The 22,065-nt window shown below is 37.2% G+C and overlaps 2 protein-coding genes across 2 annotated transcripts; one reads left to right on the forward strand and one right to left on the reverse strand.

Moving 5' to 3' along the window:
• The first annotated feature begins 1,485 nt into the window (after positions 1-1,485).
• Positions 1,486-4,801, forward strand: LOC104245079 (phosphatidylinositol N-acetylglucosaminyltransferase subunit P). Its single transcript, XM_009800650.2, has 5 exons — positions 1,486-1,615; positions 2,557-2,809; positions 3,293-3,365; positions 3,923-4,041; positions 4,200-4,801. Exons 2-5 carry the CDS (start codon positions 2,605-2,607, stop codon positions 4,319-4,321), a joined length of 519 nt encoding a protein of 172 aa, XP_009798952.1. The 5' UTR covers positions 1,486-1,615; positions 2,557-2,604; the 3' UTR covers positions 4,322-4,801.
• Positions 4,802-5,486: 685 nt separating this feature from the next.
• On the reverse strand, positions 5,487-11,368 carry LOC104245072 (phragmoplastin DRP1E-like). The gene is made up of 15 exons (XM_009800629.2): positions 10,906-11,368; positions 10,302-10,365; positions 10,064-10,171; positions 9,511-9,612; positions 9,123-9,173; positions 8,976-9,037; positions 8,795-8,885; positions 8,608-8,672; positions 8,233-8,427; positions 8,031-8,150; positions 7,876-7,946; positions 6,926-7,151; positions 6,780-6,830; positions 6,296-6,673; positions 5,487-5,834 (listed from the first exon to the last, which is right to left on the reverse strand). The coding sequence occupies exons 1-15, from the start codon at positions 11,035-11,037 to the stop codon at positions 5,706-5,708; spliced, it is 1,845 nt and encodes a 614-aa protein (XP_009798931.1). The 5' UTR covers positions 11,038-11,368; the 3' UTR covers positions 5,487-5,705.
• Between the last annotated feature and the right edge of the window lie 10,697 nt (positions 11,369-22,065).

A 22,065-nucleotide genomic window follows, 5' to 3' on the forward strand; every position in this document is an offset into this window, starting at 1 on the left:
AGAAAACAATATTTCAATATGCAATCCAACAGCAATCCACAAAACAGTCCGCTACAAGTGAATAACTCGAACTCACGGCTTCCAATCACCGTCCCGTGAGTTCTTAAAATTACAGAACGACTTTCCATAAATCTCCAGCAAAACAATGAATGAAATAGAGCGGTAAACATACCTTATTTTTTGAATAACTCATCTCATATCTTGGTTTTTCAAACTCTAGGTTTTACCTACAACTAGAACTTGAAAAGGAGAGAAAATCAATTAGGGTTTGTAGGCAATTATTGGGAAGATGTTTGCAGGGATTTAGTTCTGGGTATTGTGTTATGTAATTGAGTGTTATATTGTAGGAGATAAACTCTTAAATGGGCTCTTTGATCGACCCTAAATAGCCTCTTTTTGGACTCTCATTTAAGCAAGTAGGTGACACACCTACTTGTCACCTAGTAGTCTGCGCAGTCTCGCGGAACGCACATATCTCTGTACTCTGATGTCGTATTGACAAACGGTTTAATGCGTTAGAAAATAGACTCATACATCTTCAATTTGGTAGATAGATTATCCCCTAATTCCAAGTATATTGGGAGAAAACCGCATCTTCATTTGACCTAATTTTTAGTACATTTATGAATGTAACTTGTGATGATCTTTGCCAACTTTTGTTCCACAACTTGCTTGACTTAAAAACATAACACACGACTATCATACGACTAAAATAACTCATAATATAACCCCCTTATCTTGTTGAGCACCCTAGTCTCATCATAAAAAGTACACGTTATAACATTTCCAACTTGTCAATATTCGACGAAACTTATTTTCTTCAATTTGTTTAGCTTCCTAGCCTTTCAACCCTCTTGATACTTGTTATCCATGATCTTAAAGATTTGTAATCTCCAAGGTAACATGATTAACTTACTTTATGTACTCTTAGGGATGATCTCATTTCTGAGCTTACATCAATTAACTTAGGAATACTCTTTCGTACGAAGATATGGGGTGTAACATATTTTATATAATTAAAATTATTTATGAACATCATATAAATAAGAAGGGAATGGAAGAGGAATTACACTTATAATTTTTTCTCTATATAATGATTGTTAACTTTAGGGGCGGAGCTAGCCCTTTTTGGATACGGGTTCGGTTGTCCAAATTATGTATTTATTTTTAAAAAAAGCATTAAATTACGTATAAATTGTTAATTTAGAATCCAATTACTTAAAAAAAATTAGAATGTTAAACCCATAAGTTTCAAATTATGGCACTTACTCTGGTTAACTTATATGCCCTGTTAAAAGAGTATTAATCGAGAACTTAGTCATTCCTATGCTCTTATTTAGATTTTTTTGGCTTTATATTTTTTTCGCAGTAGTTTTCCTGATACATTTTCCTATGCATGTTCTTTTATAAAAAATTTATTTTTGCTATTATAAAAATTTATTGTGTTGAGAAATTAATGAGGAAAAAAACAAAATGGTTCCAATTGTTTTAACAGAATGAATGAAGATAAAACAGAGATTTACATGCCGGAGAAGTCACAACTCAAAACTTCCTTTATCCTTTCCAATTGCAGAACTGAGATGTCTCCAAATTGGGTAGCAGCTGAAGGAACTCGGTGAGCAGTTTTTCTCTTGTGGATTTAATTCAGAAATATGTCTATATAATTGCATTTTTGGGGTACTATTATAATTTTTGGAATTGCGTTTATCGAATCTAAAATGAAACTCAAATATTATGTTTGTTACGTTCTTGTTGTGAGTCCCATTTTTTATCTAAGATTTATTTATACCCGAGATCAAGCTGAAATATATATTAAAAAAGAGTTGGGGTACTTCTGAATTTGGAATTAGGACTTGAAAAATTCCCCAATTTTCTCGCCACTGAGAAAGGACTTTCTCAGGTATTTGATTTTCTGCATTCTCAAATTGTTTTCATTTTCTTTCAGAGTATATACTAGAAAATTAGCTGAGCAAAGTTAGTTCTGGGATAGAGACGTTTTATTGTTGTTGTCTTTTCACCGCATTTTAGCATTCTGTAATAAGAACACAAGCACCTAATTGATTAGAGTTTACAGCAGACTAAATTTTTCCAGGAATTAGCCACGTCCTATTTTTCTATTTTTCTTTTGTACTTTGAACAGTTAATAGTAAAAACTGACAACAAATTCGTTCTTTTAGTTATTCAATCATGAAATGCTTCGTTTGGCCATCGATTTCAAATCAACTTGAAATAAGGAATTTTAAAGTTGAAAAAACTTGTTTGAGGAGTATTTCGAGTGAAATAATGGTTTCACTCACGATACTTCAACTTTTTCCGAGTGAAATTCATGTCACACCTGTTTGGGACGTCTTTTCTTCCCCTTTCAGATGGAGCTGAAATATAAGGACGAAAACGCCTGCTAGTCGCCTTTAGTTCCATAATTTCTATGCAACTAATGATCCTCATGGTTGTTATGCTTTTGCTTGCTGGGTGTTTTGTGGAAATTGTTAATGCTGCTTGCAGATTTTTTTAGTACTAATATATATGCTCTGGGTGTTTTGGGAATCTTTTGGGCAGTTTTAATTCTTATTCAGAGTGACGCTTTGGCCCTTGTGTGATCTTGGGATGCCGGAAGATAAAGGTTGGGAAGATCCTCGTTCCGTTAATAGCCCTAGGAGGATCTTAAGTTTCTCCAAAAATAGGACGACCACTGTATTCTTTCCAGATTCAGATGACAGAGGTTCAGGATTTGGTGTTTCTGGAGATCAAGGACCCAAGACTTCTGAAGTTTATGGATTTGTTGGCTCCATTACTACTGTTGTTGCTACAGGTCTATTCTTTTAGTTTCTTACTTGGAATATATCCATTTATTTGAATATTTGCTTTTGCCTTTGATTTCATGGTCTGGCAATACAGTTGAATCTTTAGTGGTGTAATGTTATCGTTATGCATTCATCTTCTTTGGGAATGTTCTTCATGGCATGAAAGTTACTTGTGAGCCTTCCCTTTTGGTTCCACTGCTTTGCCTTTGTGGCAACTGCTTGTGCAGCACTACCAGTATCTGGATAAAGGGTCGAATTGCGAACTCATTTTTCTTGGGAGTCAATGTTAGACTGGATATATTACTCTGCAAACGTTGAAAACAGTTGATATTTCTACAATCTGTTGTCTGTCGTAAAGCATTGAGCTCTCATCTTTTGTATGTATGCCTGCTTTGCTTTAACCTAATTCCACTTGTATTCCAGTGGTTGCAACAGTCATTTGATTTCACGCATAGGGAAGTCTGATCTGTTTCTATTATTTTTGTGGACAGTTCTTTTCCTGGTGTGGGCATATCTTCCAGAAAATTGGTTGCATTCTTTGGGTATTGTTTACTATCCGAGCAGGTAAACAAAATGTAGTTGCAGTTAACTAGATTGAGCCTAGCTTCATTGGTCTGTTTGACTCCTGAACCAGAAGCTGGCTAGTTTTATTCCAATTAACTGGGTTGTGCTTAGCTTCATGACTGCAACTGGCTTTTGTTTCCAAGAAGTGTTGAAACATTTTCTCGGAGACTTTTAAAATCTTTTCGACCTTTTTTTCCCAAGCAGACACCATTAGAGAAAATGTTTCTCGGTTTGTGCAAAAAGGAAAAAAAAACTATGAATCATTAATGGAGTTCGGTTGAAAAAGAATCTGAAAAAGAAATTCACCTATTTTTTAAACAAATGCAAAACAAAATGTATGAAATTTTGATATATAAACTCCTTACCTGCATGCATTTCAGATATTGAGATATACTGCTCCCACATTTTAGAAGTGTACAACTGCATGAAAGGGACTTAAAGCATTTGCAGAGTGTCTGAGGAAAATAATTTGCTTGGTTAAGACTTAAGAGCTTAGCTGGTTACTAATTGTCATAAGATGTATGTAACTTCCTGTTAAATTGATGTTCGTTTTTCAGGTACTGGGCATTGGCTGTGCCAGCTTATGCGATGATGACTATAATACTAGCTGTAGGATTTTACATTGGTCTCAACTTCTTGGCTACCCCTCCTCCAACTTCTTTCAGCATGATATATGGTAATTGTAAGCTGACTTTCTCATTATGGCAGTGGAAAGGATCTTCTTTGAGTTTCTGTCTTGCACATGCGTAACAAAATTTTAGCATTGTCTGTTGAGAACATGTGATGCAATGGTGGGATCTAGCTATTGATGTTTGCATTTGGTCTGTTCTACAGATGAATTCACGAGAGAACCATTGAGCAATGGCCCTTCAATAGACGACAATGAGCAACCTATAGAGCCTATATCTGATATTCGGATTGATCAAATTAATAACCTCATGTTCAATCCAAAATGACAAAGGATTTGTGCAGTTATTTTGCTTGGGTAGATTATATTAGTTTCATTTCCTTCATGTATCAGTGAATATCTTTGATTCACCCAATTCAGGTACTTAGATATTAAATGTAATTTGGATGTGGCATGTCACCAGCAGATATGGGTTTGATTCTGGTGAAGCTATTACAGAATGCATCAACGACGCCTCTTCAGTGACAACCTGCTCGTTCAGGGATTTTTTTTTCTTAGCTTCAGCCCAAGGCATTGATACTCTTAGGGTAGTAATTCTGTGATTGTTTGGGTGAGAAAGGAAGGTTTGAAGTTAAACATGGTTACCTTGTTATGTAGGAAGTTGAAGAGGATACTCATAGTGGCTCCTGTCATGGCACTCTGATTGTAAGCCTTTCTGACATCATGTATTGAGACTTAGAGGTACTCATTTGCTTTCCTCCGGATAATTCGTGAAAGTAGATATACATGAAAGCAACAGTAGATACTTCTTTTTCTCTCTGGATAAGGTGGACAGCAAGAGTAGATACTACTAATAGATCAATTGACTAGCCCCCTCCCAACCCCCTGTGTCTTTTAGACAAAAGGTGCTGTGAGTTAGTTTCATGTGCCTATTTTTATCAGTGGCACGACTTCAGTCAAAAGATGGAAAATAGTCTTTAATTTGTATGCTGAGTTGCGCATTCATTTTGGTTCTCTTTTATGTTTGCTCATACTGTATAGTGGAAGAGCTGAGGATCTTGCAACTTGATTTGGGAACATCAAGGAAACTATAAATAAAGAATACTAGAATCTGAAAAGGAATGGTAAGTGATTGAGCCAACCAGTGACAGAAAAGCACCAGCTAAATTTTCGTTTCTTCCACTCCGAAAATGATCCTTCTCTGCGCATATAGTACACATATTTGTTCTTCATTTTTCCCCTTCAACTTTTATCCCAATCTTATTGCCTCAATAAGTTAAACCGTGTAATTCTTTAAGGGGCCAAACTGTTAGTTGAGATCAATTCTCCTCCGATTGTTTTGGTTTATGCCTAATTTTCTTTTCTTGTTCGTTTTAGAAAGATGTTTACCGTGTAAAAATCAAGTCTTAAGAGTAATAAAATCGAGTCTCGGTCTACTTTTACATCATTTAAGAACTATTTTTAATCTGTTGAAATTCCCTGATAGTTATAAATTACTCAAAGCCCACATGTATAAATTCAAGTACAAAACTGAGCAGAATGGCAAATGAATATGTCGTATTACAAAAATATGGTAATAGTAAAGCAACAATCCAAGCCAAATAATGTGAAAATTCTACAACAATTAAAGAATTTTAGGCTGATCAAGTAGCAACATTGATTCACCCAAGTCGTGAATTTGTGCTATCATTAGAAGGTCTCACACAATTATCTCATCGTACCCATGCTACAGAATCAATCTCATCTCTTGCTTTCTTGTATAGTTCGAGCCTCTTAGCACACTGCATTCTTCTCTCCATCAATGCAGGGTCTTCATCTAACAGTTCTGCAAGTGCCTTGCCCTGAGATAAATTTTCACAGAACTGTCAGCACTTGTATCTAGATACACTAAATTCTATCTTATTCTAATGCTCGTAGAATATTGGTTAAGGAAAATGTTCCTCCGATTATCAATTCGCTCGCTTGTTATTACACTAACAAGAACCAGTGCCTATATGACAAGATTTCGATGATGCAGTCTTTCTTTGAAGAGTAACCAATATTTCCAAAACAACTTAACCGACGTACAACTCAAACCTCAGCAGATTTGTATTCTAAGCTATAATATTCAACACCTCCTTAAAACTCAGTTATGTGGTAGAGATTATATGTCGAATCAAAATAACAGTAGTTTCATTGTGTGTGTGTGTGTGGGGGGGGGGGGGGACTTGAATCAGATTTATGAGTCTTTGATCTTGGAATGAACAAAAGATTGTCTTAAAATTAAATAAACACGAATATACAAGGGACGCTGAGCAAGTACCTCTTTCTTCCCAATCTGAGTGTAGAAGTAATTTAACAAAGATTGTTTGGCCTCCTTAACTTGACAATAAACCACTGCTTTGGGGATTGTGTTCCTCAATGTATCCGACACCATATTCACATAAGATGATACATTTGAACCAATCCGCCGAAAGTGATATTCTCCATATCGGTCTACGGCAGCAGTAGCTTCTGGCTTTCCCCCTTTCTGGTTTTCCATCTCCTGAGGTAGTTTTCTGAAGAAATCCACTGTCAAGTAAGATGATTCCATGTCCACTAGTCTTACTACCGTCTTTCTACCTTCATCCCGAAATTTTTCTAAGGCTTCATTAGAAGCTGCAGCTATTGTAGATTGCAAACTGGGAAACCGCTTCAACTCCTGCTCCACCAATATACATTTAGAAATAATAGGAAAAGGGAGAAAGTGGTTGCGAGAGGGCAGGTAGAAAAAGTAGAATTCAATCCAGCTGCCTGGTCACCATTACCTGACATTCTCCAATAGATTTCCTCACTAGTTCCTTCAACACAAAGTGAACCTGATATGTAGTTTCGAGGGTTAGTTGCATATAAACTTAATGTCGATAAGAAGCATTAACTACTTGGCCCTGATAAATTTTTAACAATTACTTACAGCATCAACAGAGGCTTCAGCTGGGCCTCTAAAATAATTTAAGGCCCCTTCAATTAGCCGTCTATAACCTTGTTCAGGTGCTATCAAGTGAGGCTGGTAACCATCTGCCTCTGAAACAACTTTCCTCACATTTTGCACAGAAAGATATCGGTCAAACGGGAGTTTTCTCAAAGCAGCAGGTAGTTGGTTGTCAAAAACTCCATAAATTCGATCACCACCAGGTCGACTGATCGACAAAAAGAGATTAATACATGTCAGATTGTGCAAACCAAGCAATAAGCTGGAAGTTCATCTTGAATCAGTACAAGCAAGTTTATCCTTTACAGACAAGATAGACGAGTGTGACGTGTATACTGGGATATGTTGCCAATTTATTTAAGCTCCTTGTGTTTTATGGGTACTATACTATAGATCCTTTTAATTTTTTAAGTTCTCATGAGTAAAATTTATTTAAATTCCTTGTGTTTTATGGGTACTATGTCATATTTGGTGGTCCTTTTTCACCCTTTGCCGAAACCCTATTTCAACTCTAGTCCATCCCCATCCCTCTCCCCCTCAAAAAAAAGGGTATATAAAGCCATGAATAAGTTTGACCAATGTCTACAAAAAACCTCAAATAGAGTGAACACATGGTCAAAATGTGTCACCAATTTATATATTCCCCCTTTTGCTTTCTGGTTCTCCACTATGTTCCTTTTGATTTTTTTTAAGCACTACACTAATGAAGTTAGATTATGTGTTACACTTGGTGGTCTCAGTACGCTCTTATCCGAAAGTCCTCTTTCTACTCTACTCATCCCCCGTCCCATGCCCCACCCCCAAAAAAAACAAAAAAGTCCCATCATAGATAACGAGAATTAAGCTGAAAACAATATGAGACTAGCACAGTCTTGGTACTAATTTCCCTAATATTTGGAAATTTAAGGAACACAAAAAAGTAATCCACTTACCCTCCATCTAGATGCTCCTTAAATATCTTATCAAAGGCACGGCAAAGTTCCAAAATGGTATACAGTTGAGCCTGAAATAGACCAGTTCAGTCACTGAGACTAGCAAAATCTCTTAATCAACAGTAGCAATGAGAGATATAGAAATTGGAGCTTACGCCTGAATCAACAGCAATAGGCCTTCCAAGGTGGTCCATTTCCGATTCAAGCTCATCTATGCTTTTATTGATAAGTGAGGTGATACTTGGTATTCTTGCCTTAATAAATTGTTCCAAGTGCTGAAATGGAAACAATCTGAATATGAACTCTGCTTAACTTATTTAGGAACACCTCCTTACACGAAAATAACTAAATAGATACCTTTGAAAGTAGTTTTGCAAGGTACTCTGAACCCATTTTACTAGCCAGATGCCCATAGTCCGGACTGGTAGCAAAATATTCACGCTCCTTTCTTCTTGCATAGATCATGTCTACATTTTTGTTTATGTCCGCTTGTGAACGATTCACAATACCAACCCAGGGATGTTGCAAACGATAAGCTCTTCCTTCAAGAACCTTAAATTCAAGGAAAAAGAATCAACTACTCGTAGTGCTACCAAATTATAGTATACAAAGTGAAACAAAGACTCAGAGAATGAGATTTGGATATGCTATCCAATTCATGAAGCAATTAATATAGATGGATTAAGCAAAATAAAAAATTCCCAGGTAATATAATAAATAAATAAAACTCACATCTAGAGCATTAGTGCCTTTGTCCATCAAATCTAACTTGGTTAACACTCCAAATGTCCTTTCACCTGCATGATAACGATAATGGCAAAGTCGAGCACTGTACATTTCCCAAAATATGGATACTCTTTGACAAGTACTCAAACTACTGGACTCGAGTCCCCGAAATGTTAATATCAAAAGATTATACCTGTGGGGTCCACTTCTCTTGCAAGTTTTATTGCGTCGGAGGTGGCAATATCCTGATTGGCAGGAGAAACTGCTAAAATAATGCAGTTGGGCTACATGAGAGGAAAGAGTTCAGATGAAGAGATGGATACAAACCGAGCACATGTCAGCAGCATAACAAAGTAAAATTAGTTTCTCGTTACCTTCTCAACATACGTTCGAACCATATTTTCAATGTCTTCAACTATGGTTTCAGACTGCCCGTCTGCAGTAATGAGTATTGTTGCATTGGAGACAGCTTTGATGGACTTAAAAAGAATGCAAATAATGAAAGGATGTATAGAACATACCAACAGCCACTTTTGTTAAACCAGGTAAATCAATCAGTGTTAAGTTGACCACTGCCAAGACAAAACACATAATATGGAGTTAGCACGATAAAGAGAGAATTCTATGCTCTTTAGAGCAGTCACCCACCAAAAGGAACAAGAGAAAAGACCACCCATTCTTGGTATTAGATGAGAACGTTAAGACGAAATACCAAAAGATCAAGTCCATCTTCGATTTAAATTTAGAAAAGCAGACATGTATGTGAAATAACCAACTTCATAAACAAATTTTTTTGATACTTAACTGTGGTCAGAAACTATTAGAAAACATACTGCTGCATGTAGAAAGATTACTTTGGGACCATAAATGAATCATTAAGCACATGAAAAGAAATGGTGGACAGCATACCATTTGGAGAGTATATGCTCAGGTGGATAGGAACAGGAGAAATCTGCTTAGTTTTCCCTGTGATTCGATCAGTTTCATCCGAAATCTCCTTGCGGACAACGGCTGTTAAAAAAGTCATAATGAACACACATATTTTGTCGAATCAGAATCAAATACTAATAGGTAAAACTGCTGATACACGCGCTCGAGGGCACACATACATGTCGCTTCACATGCACACACAAATTAAGAGAGAGAAAGAAGAGCGAAAGAACGAACTAATATAACTAACATTAACTGGTCCGTCTCCATAAACACCAATTCCATTAAGTTACTGAATATGGCTACTCTTCTACGTACAAGTAATCATGTCTCTCATTTACTTCACTTAAAAGCAAAAATGTCTCTTAGTTACTTCAACATCATAGCTGTCATGACTTAGTAAAGAGTAAAGATAATTCAGAATGGGTTTATGGGTTTTGGGAGGGGGTTTGTGTGTGGGCGGGGTGGGGGCGGGGGGAGATTAAACTAATGCCCCAAAAGAATAAGAAACAATGGAGGTTATTCGATATACCGAAATCTGTGAACCGTCTTCTCGGCAGATGACCAAACTCTGCATATTCCTGCTGTCCGTCATCAGTCTTATGAAGCTGCAGCACCAACGGTCTCCTTGTAACAATCCCTGAATAGATACCACAGATAATTATGTAAAATAGAAGTGTACTAGGTCAGAATGGCATGATGAATGACAGAGATAAAAGTATTTTATAAGTAAAACTATGATAAAGATAAAAGTAATCAAAGCAACTCACCTGATCCACGAGGAAGAAAATCTCGGCCTACTATGCTTTCCAACACAGATGACTTTCCAGAACTCTAAGTTAATGCAAGCAAGCAACAAAAACAGTATTAGCCTATAACCATGAATAACAAAGGTAAAATTCAAAATTCCACCTTTTTCATTACTTGAAATCAAATCAGCACACAACCATATTCAAGAGTCGCATTTCCTCTGAATTCACAAAGAAATTAGCTTAAAAGAAAACATTACTCTAAGAACAATCAATTAGCAGAGGCAAAAATAACCAAAATTCCAACTTTTCACAACTTAAAAACCAAAATCAGCACAAACCCATATTCAAGAATCTCATTGCCTCCATATTCAGCAAAAAATAGCACACAAAAACGATTACTTTAAGAACAATCAACAGCAGAGGTAAATAAAAGAATAAATCAAGATTCCACCTTTTTAAAACATAAAATCAAAATCTAAACATAAACCCATATACAAGAGTCTCATTTCCACCTTAACCGACATGGATCTAGTAATTATCAATCTCCCTAAGTTAAATCCAAGTTCCAGTTTAACCCCACCTGGGAAAAATGAAGAAACCGAATAAGGTAAATAGGACCTACCTGACCACCAACAACAGCAACTGAAGGAAGAGCATCCCATAGTGAAGAAAATGCATTATCTCCACCGCCATAGTCACCTAGAGCTGTGCATGCTCTCTGAATCCGATTCACCAATCCGATTAAACTTTCCATAGTTAAAAATTTTCCCTTTAATTTATTTCTCTCTCAACTAATGAAAAATTCTAAACCTCAGATCTATAATTAAGGAACCAAGATTTGGACTTGAAAGTGAAAGGGGAAAGGAGAGAGAAAAGGGGAAAGGAGAGAGAAAAGGGTCTTTGAAATTGGACTTGGTTTCAATTTTATTTCAAAGAAAATATAGGGGTTGGGATATGTTGCGGTAGATGCGCATATGTTTGTCCCATTGATCTATGTATGGCTATTAACTATAGCTAATAGGAGTTGTACCTTTCCTTTTTGACCTTTTTAATAATATATAATATATAGTTATATTTTTTGTTCTAACGTTCTGGAAATTTTGAATTTTGAAATTAGCTTGGTGTTGCAACATTGGACCTGCTTGTGGGTCAGCTTGCTGAAAGTGATGCCAAAAAAGGAGCCTTTGGGAAGTAAAGGACAACTGGTTTTGGTTGCACCATTTTTTACCAAAGAAAAATGTTAGTAGTAAAACATTACATAAAGTAAAGGACTTCTCATATTGTCCTATATAGATGTTTGTACATAATGCCTAATGCCCTTAGCTCCCGAAAAATCAGCGGCTTGAGAATGTTTACAACTGTGTGTTTTGTGGAAGAGTATATGGTTCATTTTATTCATTACATATAGACAAATTAATACATTTAGAATAGTTCATTTCAGTGATTACATACCTATATGAAACATTGCAAAACTTCACGAGGAGCATAACACTGCTAGGTGGAAAAAAAAAAGATTAAGAGTTTGTTTGATACGTGGGATAAGATGTGATAAAATGTAAGATTAAATTTATACAATGTTTGGTTGACCGTCAACCAAAAATGTATTTATAAATTTAGTCCTAGACTTAATCTTAGATATTTCATTTTATCTCACCTTATACCATCAAACTTAGAATTATTTTATTCTAGAATTTTAATTTTAGGACTATAATTTTGTGATAATTTAGTTCGCGTACCAAATGACTCCTAAAAAAATTAGTAATTCCATCATGTCTAGACTTTGATGAACCACTAAGAACACGATTTCGAATAAGTTTGGGCGGATCCAATTAACACCCAATTAGAGTAACTTCTTTAATTTGAAAGGTTACTTAAAACCCCAAATCCAATGTTTTCAGGTATCTCAATTTTCCTGTATTGGCAAGACCCAAATAGGATAAAAGACCCTCAAGTATTGATTAAAAATAGTAAAATGCAAGGATGTGATGGGTATTCTGTGGTGCAGAATATTGTGGACGATCACTATTCCATATCTTATATTTTTGGTTATACGTGATTCCAGAAGTATAGAATCAAATTCTTCTCGGACCTTGCCACTGCTCGAAGTTGTCAATTCACATGACTCGAACTCGAAATATTTGATTGGAGGTAAAGGTATTCCAACCACCCTACAATATAATACCCTTTGGTGGTGATTCCTTGAAAATTGCTCATGACAATTACTAACACTAAAACAACAGCAGAGTGATCTCAACTTCAATAACAACAACAACAATAACAAATCCAGTAGTTTTTCACAAGTGAGGTCTGGAAAGGGTAAGATAGACGCAACCTTATCTCTATCCCTGTAAGGGTAGAAAGGTTGTTTCCGATAAATCCTTGGCTATAGAACGACTGAAAAAGAAAAGATAATTGCAACAAGTAGGAATAACAACAATATGAAATAAGATCGAATCCAAGAATGCAGTCAAACTCTGGGTAGTAATAGCCGTCTATGGAGAAAAGATATCATACTAGCACTAATGCTAGCGAACTAAGCAAGACAAAGAGAAACTAATCTTTGACCTCCACACCCTCCTGTCTAGGACCATATCCTCAGCCAGCTTCGGCTGCACCATGTCCCGCCTAATAACCTCTTCCCAAGACTTCTTAGGCCTACCTCTACCCCTCTTGCTACCCACTGAGGTTAACCGCTCGTACCTTCTAACTGGGGCTTCTACACTTCTTCTCTTAACATGCCCGAACTATCTCAACCTCGCCTCCCGCATCTTATCCTCCACAGGGGTCACTCCTACCTTTTCCCGAATAACTTCATTCCTAATCTTATTCAACCGGGTATGCCCACACATCCACCTCAACATCCTCATCTCAGCTACTTTTTAGCTTCTGGGTATGAGAGTTCTTGACCGGACAACATTCTGCTCCATACCACATAGTTGTCTCACTACAACCTTGTAGAACTTATCTTTAAGTCTTAGCGGCACATTCTTATCACACAAGACAACGAAAGCGAGCCTCCACTTCATCTATCCCTCTTCGATACGATGTGTGACATCTTCATCAATCTCCCTATTACCTTGTATTATAGATCCAAGTTATTTGAAACTACCTCTCTTGGGGATGACTTGCGTATCAAGCCTCACCTTCATATCCCTTCTTGGGTACCGTTGCTGAACTTGCACTCCAAGTATTCCGTCTTGGTCCTGCTCAACTTGACACCCTTAGACTCTAGGGTCCGCCTTCAAACCTCCAACCTCTCGTTAACACCACCCTGCGTCTCGTCAATAAAAACTATGTCATCAACAAATAACATATACCATGGCACCTAACCTTGAATGTGTCATGTCAATGTGTCCATCGCCAAGGAAAATAGGAATGGACTAAGAGCTAATCCCTGGTGCAACCCCATCATAACCAAAAAGTGTTCTGAGTCTCTTCCCGCTGCTCTAACCTGAGTCTTAGCTTTATCGTACATGTCCTTAATCACCCTAATATAAGCTACTGGGACCCCTTTAGCCTCCAAGCATCGCTTGAGCACCTCCTCTCTCGTAACTTTGTCATATGCTTTCTCTATGTCAATGAACACCATGTGTAAGTCCTTCTTCATCTTCCTATACCGCTACACCAATCTCCTCACAATATGAATGGCTTCCATAGTCGAACGCCCCGGCATGAAACTGAACTAGTTCTCAAAAATGGACATACTAGTCCTCACCCTCATATCAACCACCCTCTCCCAAACTTTCATAGTATGGGTTAACAACTTAATCCCCCTATAATTATTGCAATTTTGGATATCGCCCTTATTTTTATACAAAGGAATCATCGTACTCCACCTCCATTCATCCGTCATATTTTTGGTCCTAAAAATGATGTTGAACAACCTAGTGAGCCACTCCAAACCTACCCTATCCATATTCTTCCAAAATTCCACAGGTATTTTATCTGGCCCGAAAGCTCTACCCCTATGCATCTTACGCATAGCCCCCTCGACCTCCTCTACTCTTATGCGCCTAGAATACTCGAAATCCCGATGCATATTGGACTGCCCGTCGCCCAGCACATTGTCCTTATCACCCTCTTCGTTCAGGAGTTTATGGAAATATGTCTGCCATCTTCGTCTAATATGAGCCCCTTCTATCAAAACTCTACCTTCCTCATCTTTGATACACTTAACATGATCTAGATCACGGGTCTTCCGCTCTCTCACTTTGATAGCTTGTGCAGCTTCTTGTCCCCGCTTTTGGTCCCAAGCTCTTCATACAAATGCCCAAACGCCATAGTCTTAGCCGCAATAACTGCTAACTTCACCTCCTTCTTAGCCCTCTTATACCCCTCCATGTTCATCCTCTTCGCCTTCTCGTTCATGCTCTCTATAAGCGTCAAGTACGCCGCGTGCTTGGCTTCCACTTTCTCTTGTACCTCCTCACTCCACCACCAGTTACCTTTGTAGCAACCAGAGAAACCCTTCAAGACCCCTAACATTTCTCTCGCAGCTACTCTAATACACTCCGCAGTTGTGGTGTACATACATCTCGCGTCCCTACTGCTCCTCCAGGATCCCATAGCCAACAACTCCCCCTAACTCATGCGCTTTGACCATACACGGCCCTTTTCCTCCTCTTCCTCACGATCTCCAAGTCCATCACCAATAATCTATGCTGAGTCGTGAGATTCTCGCTTGGCATAACCTTGCAATCCACTCCTATCGTACTTCCATAGGAGTAGATAATCAATTTGAGTCTTGGCCGACGAGCTCAGGAATTTAATCAAGTGCTCCTCCTTTTCGGAAAACACGAGTTGGCAATCACCAAATCAAAGGCTTTAGCACAGTCCAACAACAAAGTGCCTCCTCCGTTCCTAGCTCCAAAACCAAAGTCGTCATGTGCGTTGTCATACCCCCTAGATATCGCCCCAATGTGACCACTGAAGTCACCTCCTATGAATAACTTCTCGATGAGCGGAATGCCATGTACGAACCCGTCAAATTCTTCCTAGTAGCGCCTCTTAATCTCCTCATCAAACCTACTTGAGGCGTGCAGCACTAATTACATTTAAAGTAGACCCTCCCACAACCAGCTTAATAGCCATCAGTCTGTCGTTCACCCTCCTAACTTCTACCACTAGCTCCCTAAGATCCCTGTCAACCAAGATACTTACCCCATTCAATAAGTGCTCAATTTATACGGTTGTTGCTACCTACTAGGGTATTAGCTTTTCTTACTTCCTATTAGGAGAAGGGGCAACATAAAAAATGTTGAGTGCTTTTTCAAAAATGATAGGATTCCAATAGATAAATCAATAATTTTCATGACTGTATTTTTAGTGGTGGTATATGTAGGGACGAAGCTAAAGTACGGAGAACAGGTTCGGCCGAACCCAGTAGGTTTGGTTTGAATCTTGATATATATTTATCTTAAAAAATTCATTAAGTATGTATGAATTATTAATTTAGAACCCAATAACTTAAAACGATTAGAATCCTGAACCAATAAGCTTGAAATCCTGACTCTGCCTCTGGGTATATGGGCTACAGGTCCTATTGTTAACCATTGAAATGAAGAAACACATGGAAAGCATTTGAGAAATAAAAGAGGATTCAAATGTAATAATAGGCGGTCGACGACTTTGAGCCTAGAGTCCCTTGCTATGATCACTCAAGAGCATATATGGAAGTCGAGATTATTTGAAATAACATTTGGGTCGCTAACGTCACAACTAAAGTTGCACCACAGTGATTTCACCATATCCTACCTATTTAATTATTTCTTCCAAAGAAAAAATAGTGCTGATTTCATGATATTAGAGGACCACCACTAAGTGGCCAATTCTGGAAAACCTTGCCACTATACCCCAAATACGCATTAAAAAAATCAAATAAAAGATCAGATCGCGAGTATGGTTTGTATAACAGTATAAGTAGAGACTGAACCAAAAAAATCATGCAATCAAAGAGAAATAGTGATTGCATGGTGATTTGTTTACTCGGCATGCAACAATAAACATTTACAGCGAAGCACCTATATAGCTAATTGATAACAGAAGTACTAAGTTTAGCCCACAGTCAAACTCAATAAGCTTATCTACATTAATATGCGTGCATGATTCAGAACAATTTAATTACCTATATATGGGCTCGTTTGGTACAAGGGAATAAGGGATAATTAATTTCTAAATTATTAAATTTTGAGATGAGTTTATCTCATATTTGGTTAGAATAATATCGTGGTATAACTAATACCGAAATTAGTTATTCAGGAATAATAGTTTTCTTTTATTCCTATGAAAGAATGGGATAGCAATCCTGAAATAATTAATCCCGAGATAATTAATCATGTAATAACTTCGTTTCGCAACCAAACAACCCCTAAGTTGTCGAGGTACGCAGTTCTCAACACATTTGAAATACAGTGGTTGAAAAGGTATCTACCATTCCACACATGCACAAAACCCAAATTTTGCTTATTTTCCTCAATTCTCCTACCATCAGCGCAATTTTAAGGGAAAACTAATTCTAAAGGTATAGCGTCTAAGTCCATTTTTTTGACAGCGTTAATGTTTGGACAACAGAATGTCATTAAAGAATTAAACACAATCCATTTAACCGCTTAAACTAAAAAGAACCAATGAAGGTATAATATATGCATAATTTATATATTATATGTGTATAATCAATATATAATTTATTTATATGACTAGAAAAATAAACTATGAACATGACCGTCTAGTTTGAAATTTTCATAAACCACTATTATTTAGTGACTATTAACTTCTTATAGCGACCATATACTCCCTCTATTTCAATTTAGATGAGGTAGTTTGACTTGGCACGGAGTTTAAGAAAGAAAAAAATACTTTTGAAACTTGTGGTCTTAAAAGCTTAAGGGGTAAAAGCTTTTGGGTCATGATATTAGCGTGGTTATAAAAACTTCTCATTAAGGGTAAAATAGGTAAAATGAAGAGTTTAAAGTTGAATTATTTTCAAATTTAGAAATGTGTCATTTATTTTGGAACAGACTAAAAAGGAAAACACCTCCTCTAATTTGAAATGGAAGGAGTACATAATTACTTCTTATGGCTACTATTTAGTTGTTAGTTGTTACGCGACTGTATTCGATGTATTTACGCTACTGTATTCGTGAATACAGTAGCGAAATTTGCTAAAAAATAGGGGAGTCCAGTTGGGTGACTGTATTTGTTGTATTTCGCACTACTGTATTTAAATTCGCATAAAAAATAGAGGAGCCCAGCTGCTTAATAACGGAAAGAGGATTAATTAGCGTGTAATACTCCTAATTTAACTCACAAAATCAATTCTGCATAAATTTCGTTGCTATGCGACTGTATTCGCGCTACTGTATTCGGGAACACAGTAGCGGAATTCGCCTAAATATTGGGGAGCCCAGTTGTTTAATAACGGAAAGAGGATCAATTAGCGTGTATCACTCCTAATTGAACTCAACAAAATTAATTCTACATAAATTTCACGGATATTGTGTTGTATTCCATGTATTCACGACTGTATTTATATAAATACAGTGAAGTAATCAAAAAATATGGTAAATACCATTCTATTCAATTCGATTGTATATATTGTATTCAATTCACATATATTCATTATTCACTATTATACACTATATTCAATTTACCGTATTCAATTCGATTGTATTCAAACAACAAAAAACCACAAAACACAATGATATTCGTCTGTATTCAAAAACAATATAGACCTTCATAATACATAAATACCGGCAAAAAATAATGAATTTATACAAAAAAATATAATATATTTGAGTATATTTATACAGAATACAATGTATTTATGACTAAAATAGCAAAGAACAGAAGAAAGTTCGCCGGAGATATTATTTTTCAGCCAAGCAAAATACTATATACATTGTATTAAAACTAAAACTGAGACGAACAAAAATTCGGCCCTCAAATCTTCTCCGGCGTGGCCATGGTCAGATTTGTTCGCCTAAAAAGATGAGCCAATAGTGGATGATGACGCTAATGATTCTGACGCCGACAATGACCACAATGACGATGTCGACAATTCAGTTGATTTGATGGAGAAGAGAGAGGATTGAGAATCTTGTTCTATATATATATATATGTATATATAGAGAGAGAACATAATTGATGTATTTTATGCCTCAATAGCAGTTATAAATAAATACTTATTTTGCTATAAAATATAAAAGATAGCTATAAGTAATAACATTTTGAACTTGTTTTGCTTTATAATAAACAGGGTGTAATAGTTTAATATAGGAGGTAAAATTTCCTAAACAATGTCATTTACCTTTGCGAATAGCTCTCTTATGAGTAACAAACAAGCAAGAAATTTTGAATTATCATGCTACAAAAGTCTAATTTTGAGCAATCTATTTCGGATAATGAGGTAAAAATAGCACGGGCTAGCCAGTTTTTGGACTGGTCATTTAAAAATAGCAGTGTTTGCAAAGTCATTGAAAAATAGCCACTATTTTGCTGCAACACGAAAAGTTCCAGCATAATATACTGGATATCGGTGCACCTATGTATGAACTTCCAGCATATTATGCTGGAACTCCAACACGCGAAAAGTTCCAGTATAATATACTGGAGATTGGAGCACATGTGTATGAACTTCCAGCATATTATGCTGGACTGGTATATTATACTAGAACTCCAGTATATTATACTGGGGTAATTTCCGAATTTTGAACAGTGTTTTCGTTCAGATTTGTCTTTACATGAAAAGTGTTTAAATTTCAATTATTTTTTAAATTGTGGCTATTTTTGAATGACCACTTGTAAATCTGGCTATTGTTGAATTTCTGTCCATAATGAGTGTGTATAGGCCTATCAACTCAGATACTCTTCAACATCACATCTCCTCTTTGGGTCGGAGGCTAAGTATTCGGGAGAAATTCAAAAATAGCCAGATTTACTAATGGTCATTCAAAAATAGCCACAATTTCAAAAGTAATCAAAATTTAATAATTTTTCATGTAAAGATAAATCTGAACGAAAACACTGTTCAAAGTCCATAAAATACTCCAGTATAATATATCGGTCCAGCATAATATGCTGGAAGTTCAAACACAGGTGCTCAAATCTCCAATATATTATACTGGAACTTTCGCGTGTTGGAGTTCCAACAGAATATGCTGGAAGTTCATACAAAGGTGCACCGATCTCCAGTATATTATGCTGGAACTTTTTGCGTTGCAGCAAAATAGTGGCTATTTTTCAATGACTTTGCAAATACTGGCTATTTTTGAATGACCAGTCCGAAAACTGGCTAGGCCGTGCTATTTTACTAAGTATTCTGGTACCCCAACAAGATTGAAGAAACTACACAAGCTACCTATTAAAATCAAAGTATTTACCTGTCTTTACCCATTGTTAAACGTATTATAATATATACTTTTCTAACTAAAACTAATAACCAGCCTACCCATCAACAATTTTGTTTGACCATCTGATAATCTTTCCTTCCCATTTGAAAGATCCACAATCATATAAATACCTCCATAAACATCGACGTTGTCAAGAGTACTACATCGTGATAATCTTCGTTTCAATTAGTTATTAGTCCTTATTAGGACTGCTTATCAGGCGGATTATGCGGTTATTTTGTCACGACCCAATCCCCGAACACGGTCGTGATGGCGCCTCTCGTGAAGACAAGGTCAGCCAGAACAAAATGGAACACCTCTTTTGAACAGTTAATTATCATAAACGATAATAACATATAATATAATACTCATAAATTGTAGAATTTAACGATAATAACCGCAAGAACCATCCCGACACATGCCCAATCCAGGGTGCCACAAGTCATGAGCTACTACAGAATCTGCTATAGGTCTACAAAGTACGGAATCCGATACAACAGTCTGAAGAAAACATAAATGATAGAGGATAAGAGAGACAAGGGGCTGCAGACGTCAACAACTACCTCGTAACTCCAAATCACCGCCTAGCTGGAAGGAATCAGCGCTCAGGTGCGGACTCTGCTATGCCTGAATCTGCACACATGGTGCAGGGAGTAATATGAGTACTCCGACTCAGTGAGTAATAATTATAAATAATGGCTGAAAGTATAAAAACATGTAAAGGCACAAAGCAATTCCATATCAAGCAGTAAAATCACTTAAAGTAGTAAATCAGTGAAGAAATCAAATGATATTCCTTTTCAAACAAGTGAAACTGGTAATTTAACGGTAAATAACAAATAGAAATCTGCCTCTCGGGCACAGTATCAATCGCTCAACATAGTATCAGCCCCTCGGGCTCACCCTCAGTACAGTATCAGCCCCTCAGGCTCAGTATCAATCACTCAGAACAGTATCAGCCCCTCGGGCTCACTCTCAGAACAGTATCAGCCCCTCAGGCTACCTCACAATCACTCATATCAGCCCCTCGGGCATAGCATCAATCACTCAGAACAATGGGTACTCGCGCTCACTGTGGGTGTGCAGACTCCGGAGGGGTCCCTTACGGCCCAAGCACTATATCAAGCCACCTCGTGGCATCATCACTCAGCATATCCTCACATCACTCAAGCCACCGCGTGGCATATAAAGTATCTCAGGCCCTCAGCCTCATATCACTCGGCCTCACATCACTCAAGCCACCGCGTGGCATAAATAGTAACTTAGGCCCTCGGCCTCATATCACTCAGCATATCCTCACATATGGCCCTCGGCCTCACTCAGTCCGGAAATCATCATAAGCCCCTTGGCAATTAGTAAAACAGTAGTTCTCAGCCCAAAACATGATATAGAAATATCATTTAAGTTTCAAATATGAGTAAAAGTGGCTGAGTTTGTAAAATAGTAGATATCAACAGGACTGAGTTCAAATAATAAGTCAAGTACTGAAGAAACAGTGATAAAAATCTCCGAAGGGTTCAAATAGTTGGTACGAAGCCCAAATATGGCAATCAGCCCAAATCATGATGATAACAAATGAATTTCAGTCAAATATTCGGTAAAATCATCAATCGGGATGGACCAAGTCACAATCCCCAGTAGTGAAAGACCCCACGCTCATCATCCAGCGCGTATCTTGCCTCAATATAGCACCACGATGTGCAATCTGGGATTTTAAACACTCAGGACATCATTTACAACCATTACTCACCTCAAACTGGCTAATTCTCTAGCTCGCGACGCCTTTGCCCCTCGAATTGGCCTCCACGCGGGTCGAATGTATCCAAAATCAGAATGAATACGTCACAATATGCTAAGGGAACAAAGCCCAAGCGAAAATATTCGAAAAATATCAAAAATCCCGAAATTAGCAAATCTCAAGCCCCGGGCCCACGTCTCAGAATCGGGTAAAATTTACATTTTCAGAATTCTCATACCCTCACAAGTCTAACCATACCAAAATTATCCAATTCTGATACCATTTGGTCCTTCAAATCATCATTTTACATTTTTGAAAGGTTTCATAATTTTCTTCCCAAATTCCATCCCAAATCACGAATTAAACGATGAATTCAGTGATAGATTCATGTATTCTAGCCAAATCTGAGTTAAAATCACTTACCCCGATGAATTTCTTGAAAAACCTTCGAAAAATCACCAAAATCCGAGCTCTCTAGGTCAAAGTATTAAATAAAACCCAAAACTTCATATTTATAGGGTACCCCTCAGGTTCCAGCCTCCACGGGCCGCACCAAAACGACCGTGGTCCACGCAAGCCAGTGCGGTCCGCGCAAACACAACCGCGGCCGCACAGGCCTTCCTCTGCAGTGATAGGCTTTAGTATTTTGGCCATAACT

This window comes from Nicotiana sylvestris, chromosome 1, assembly GCF_000393655.2.
Source record: "Nicotiana sylvestris chromosome 1, ASM39365v2, whole genome shotgun sequence".
NCBI lineage: Eukaryota > Viridiplantae > Streptophyta > Magnoliopsida > Solanales > Solanaceae > Nicotiana > Nicotiana sylvestris.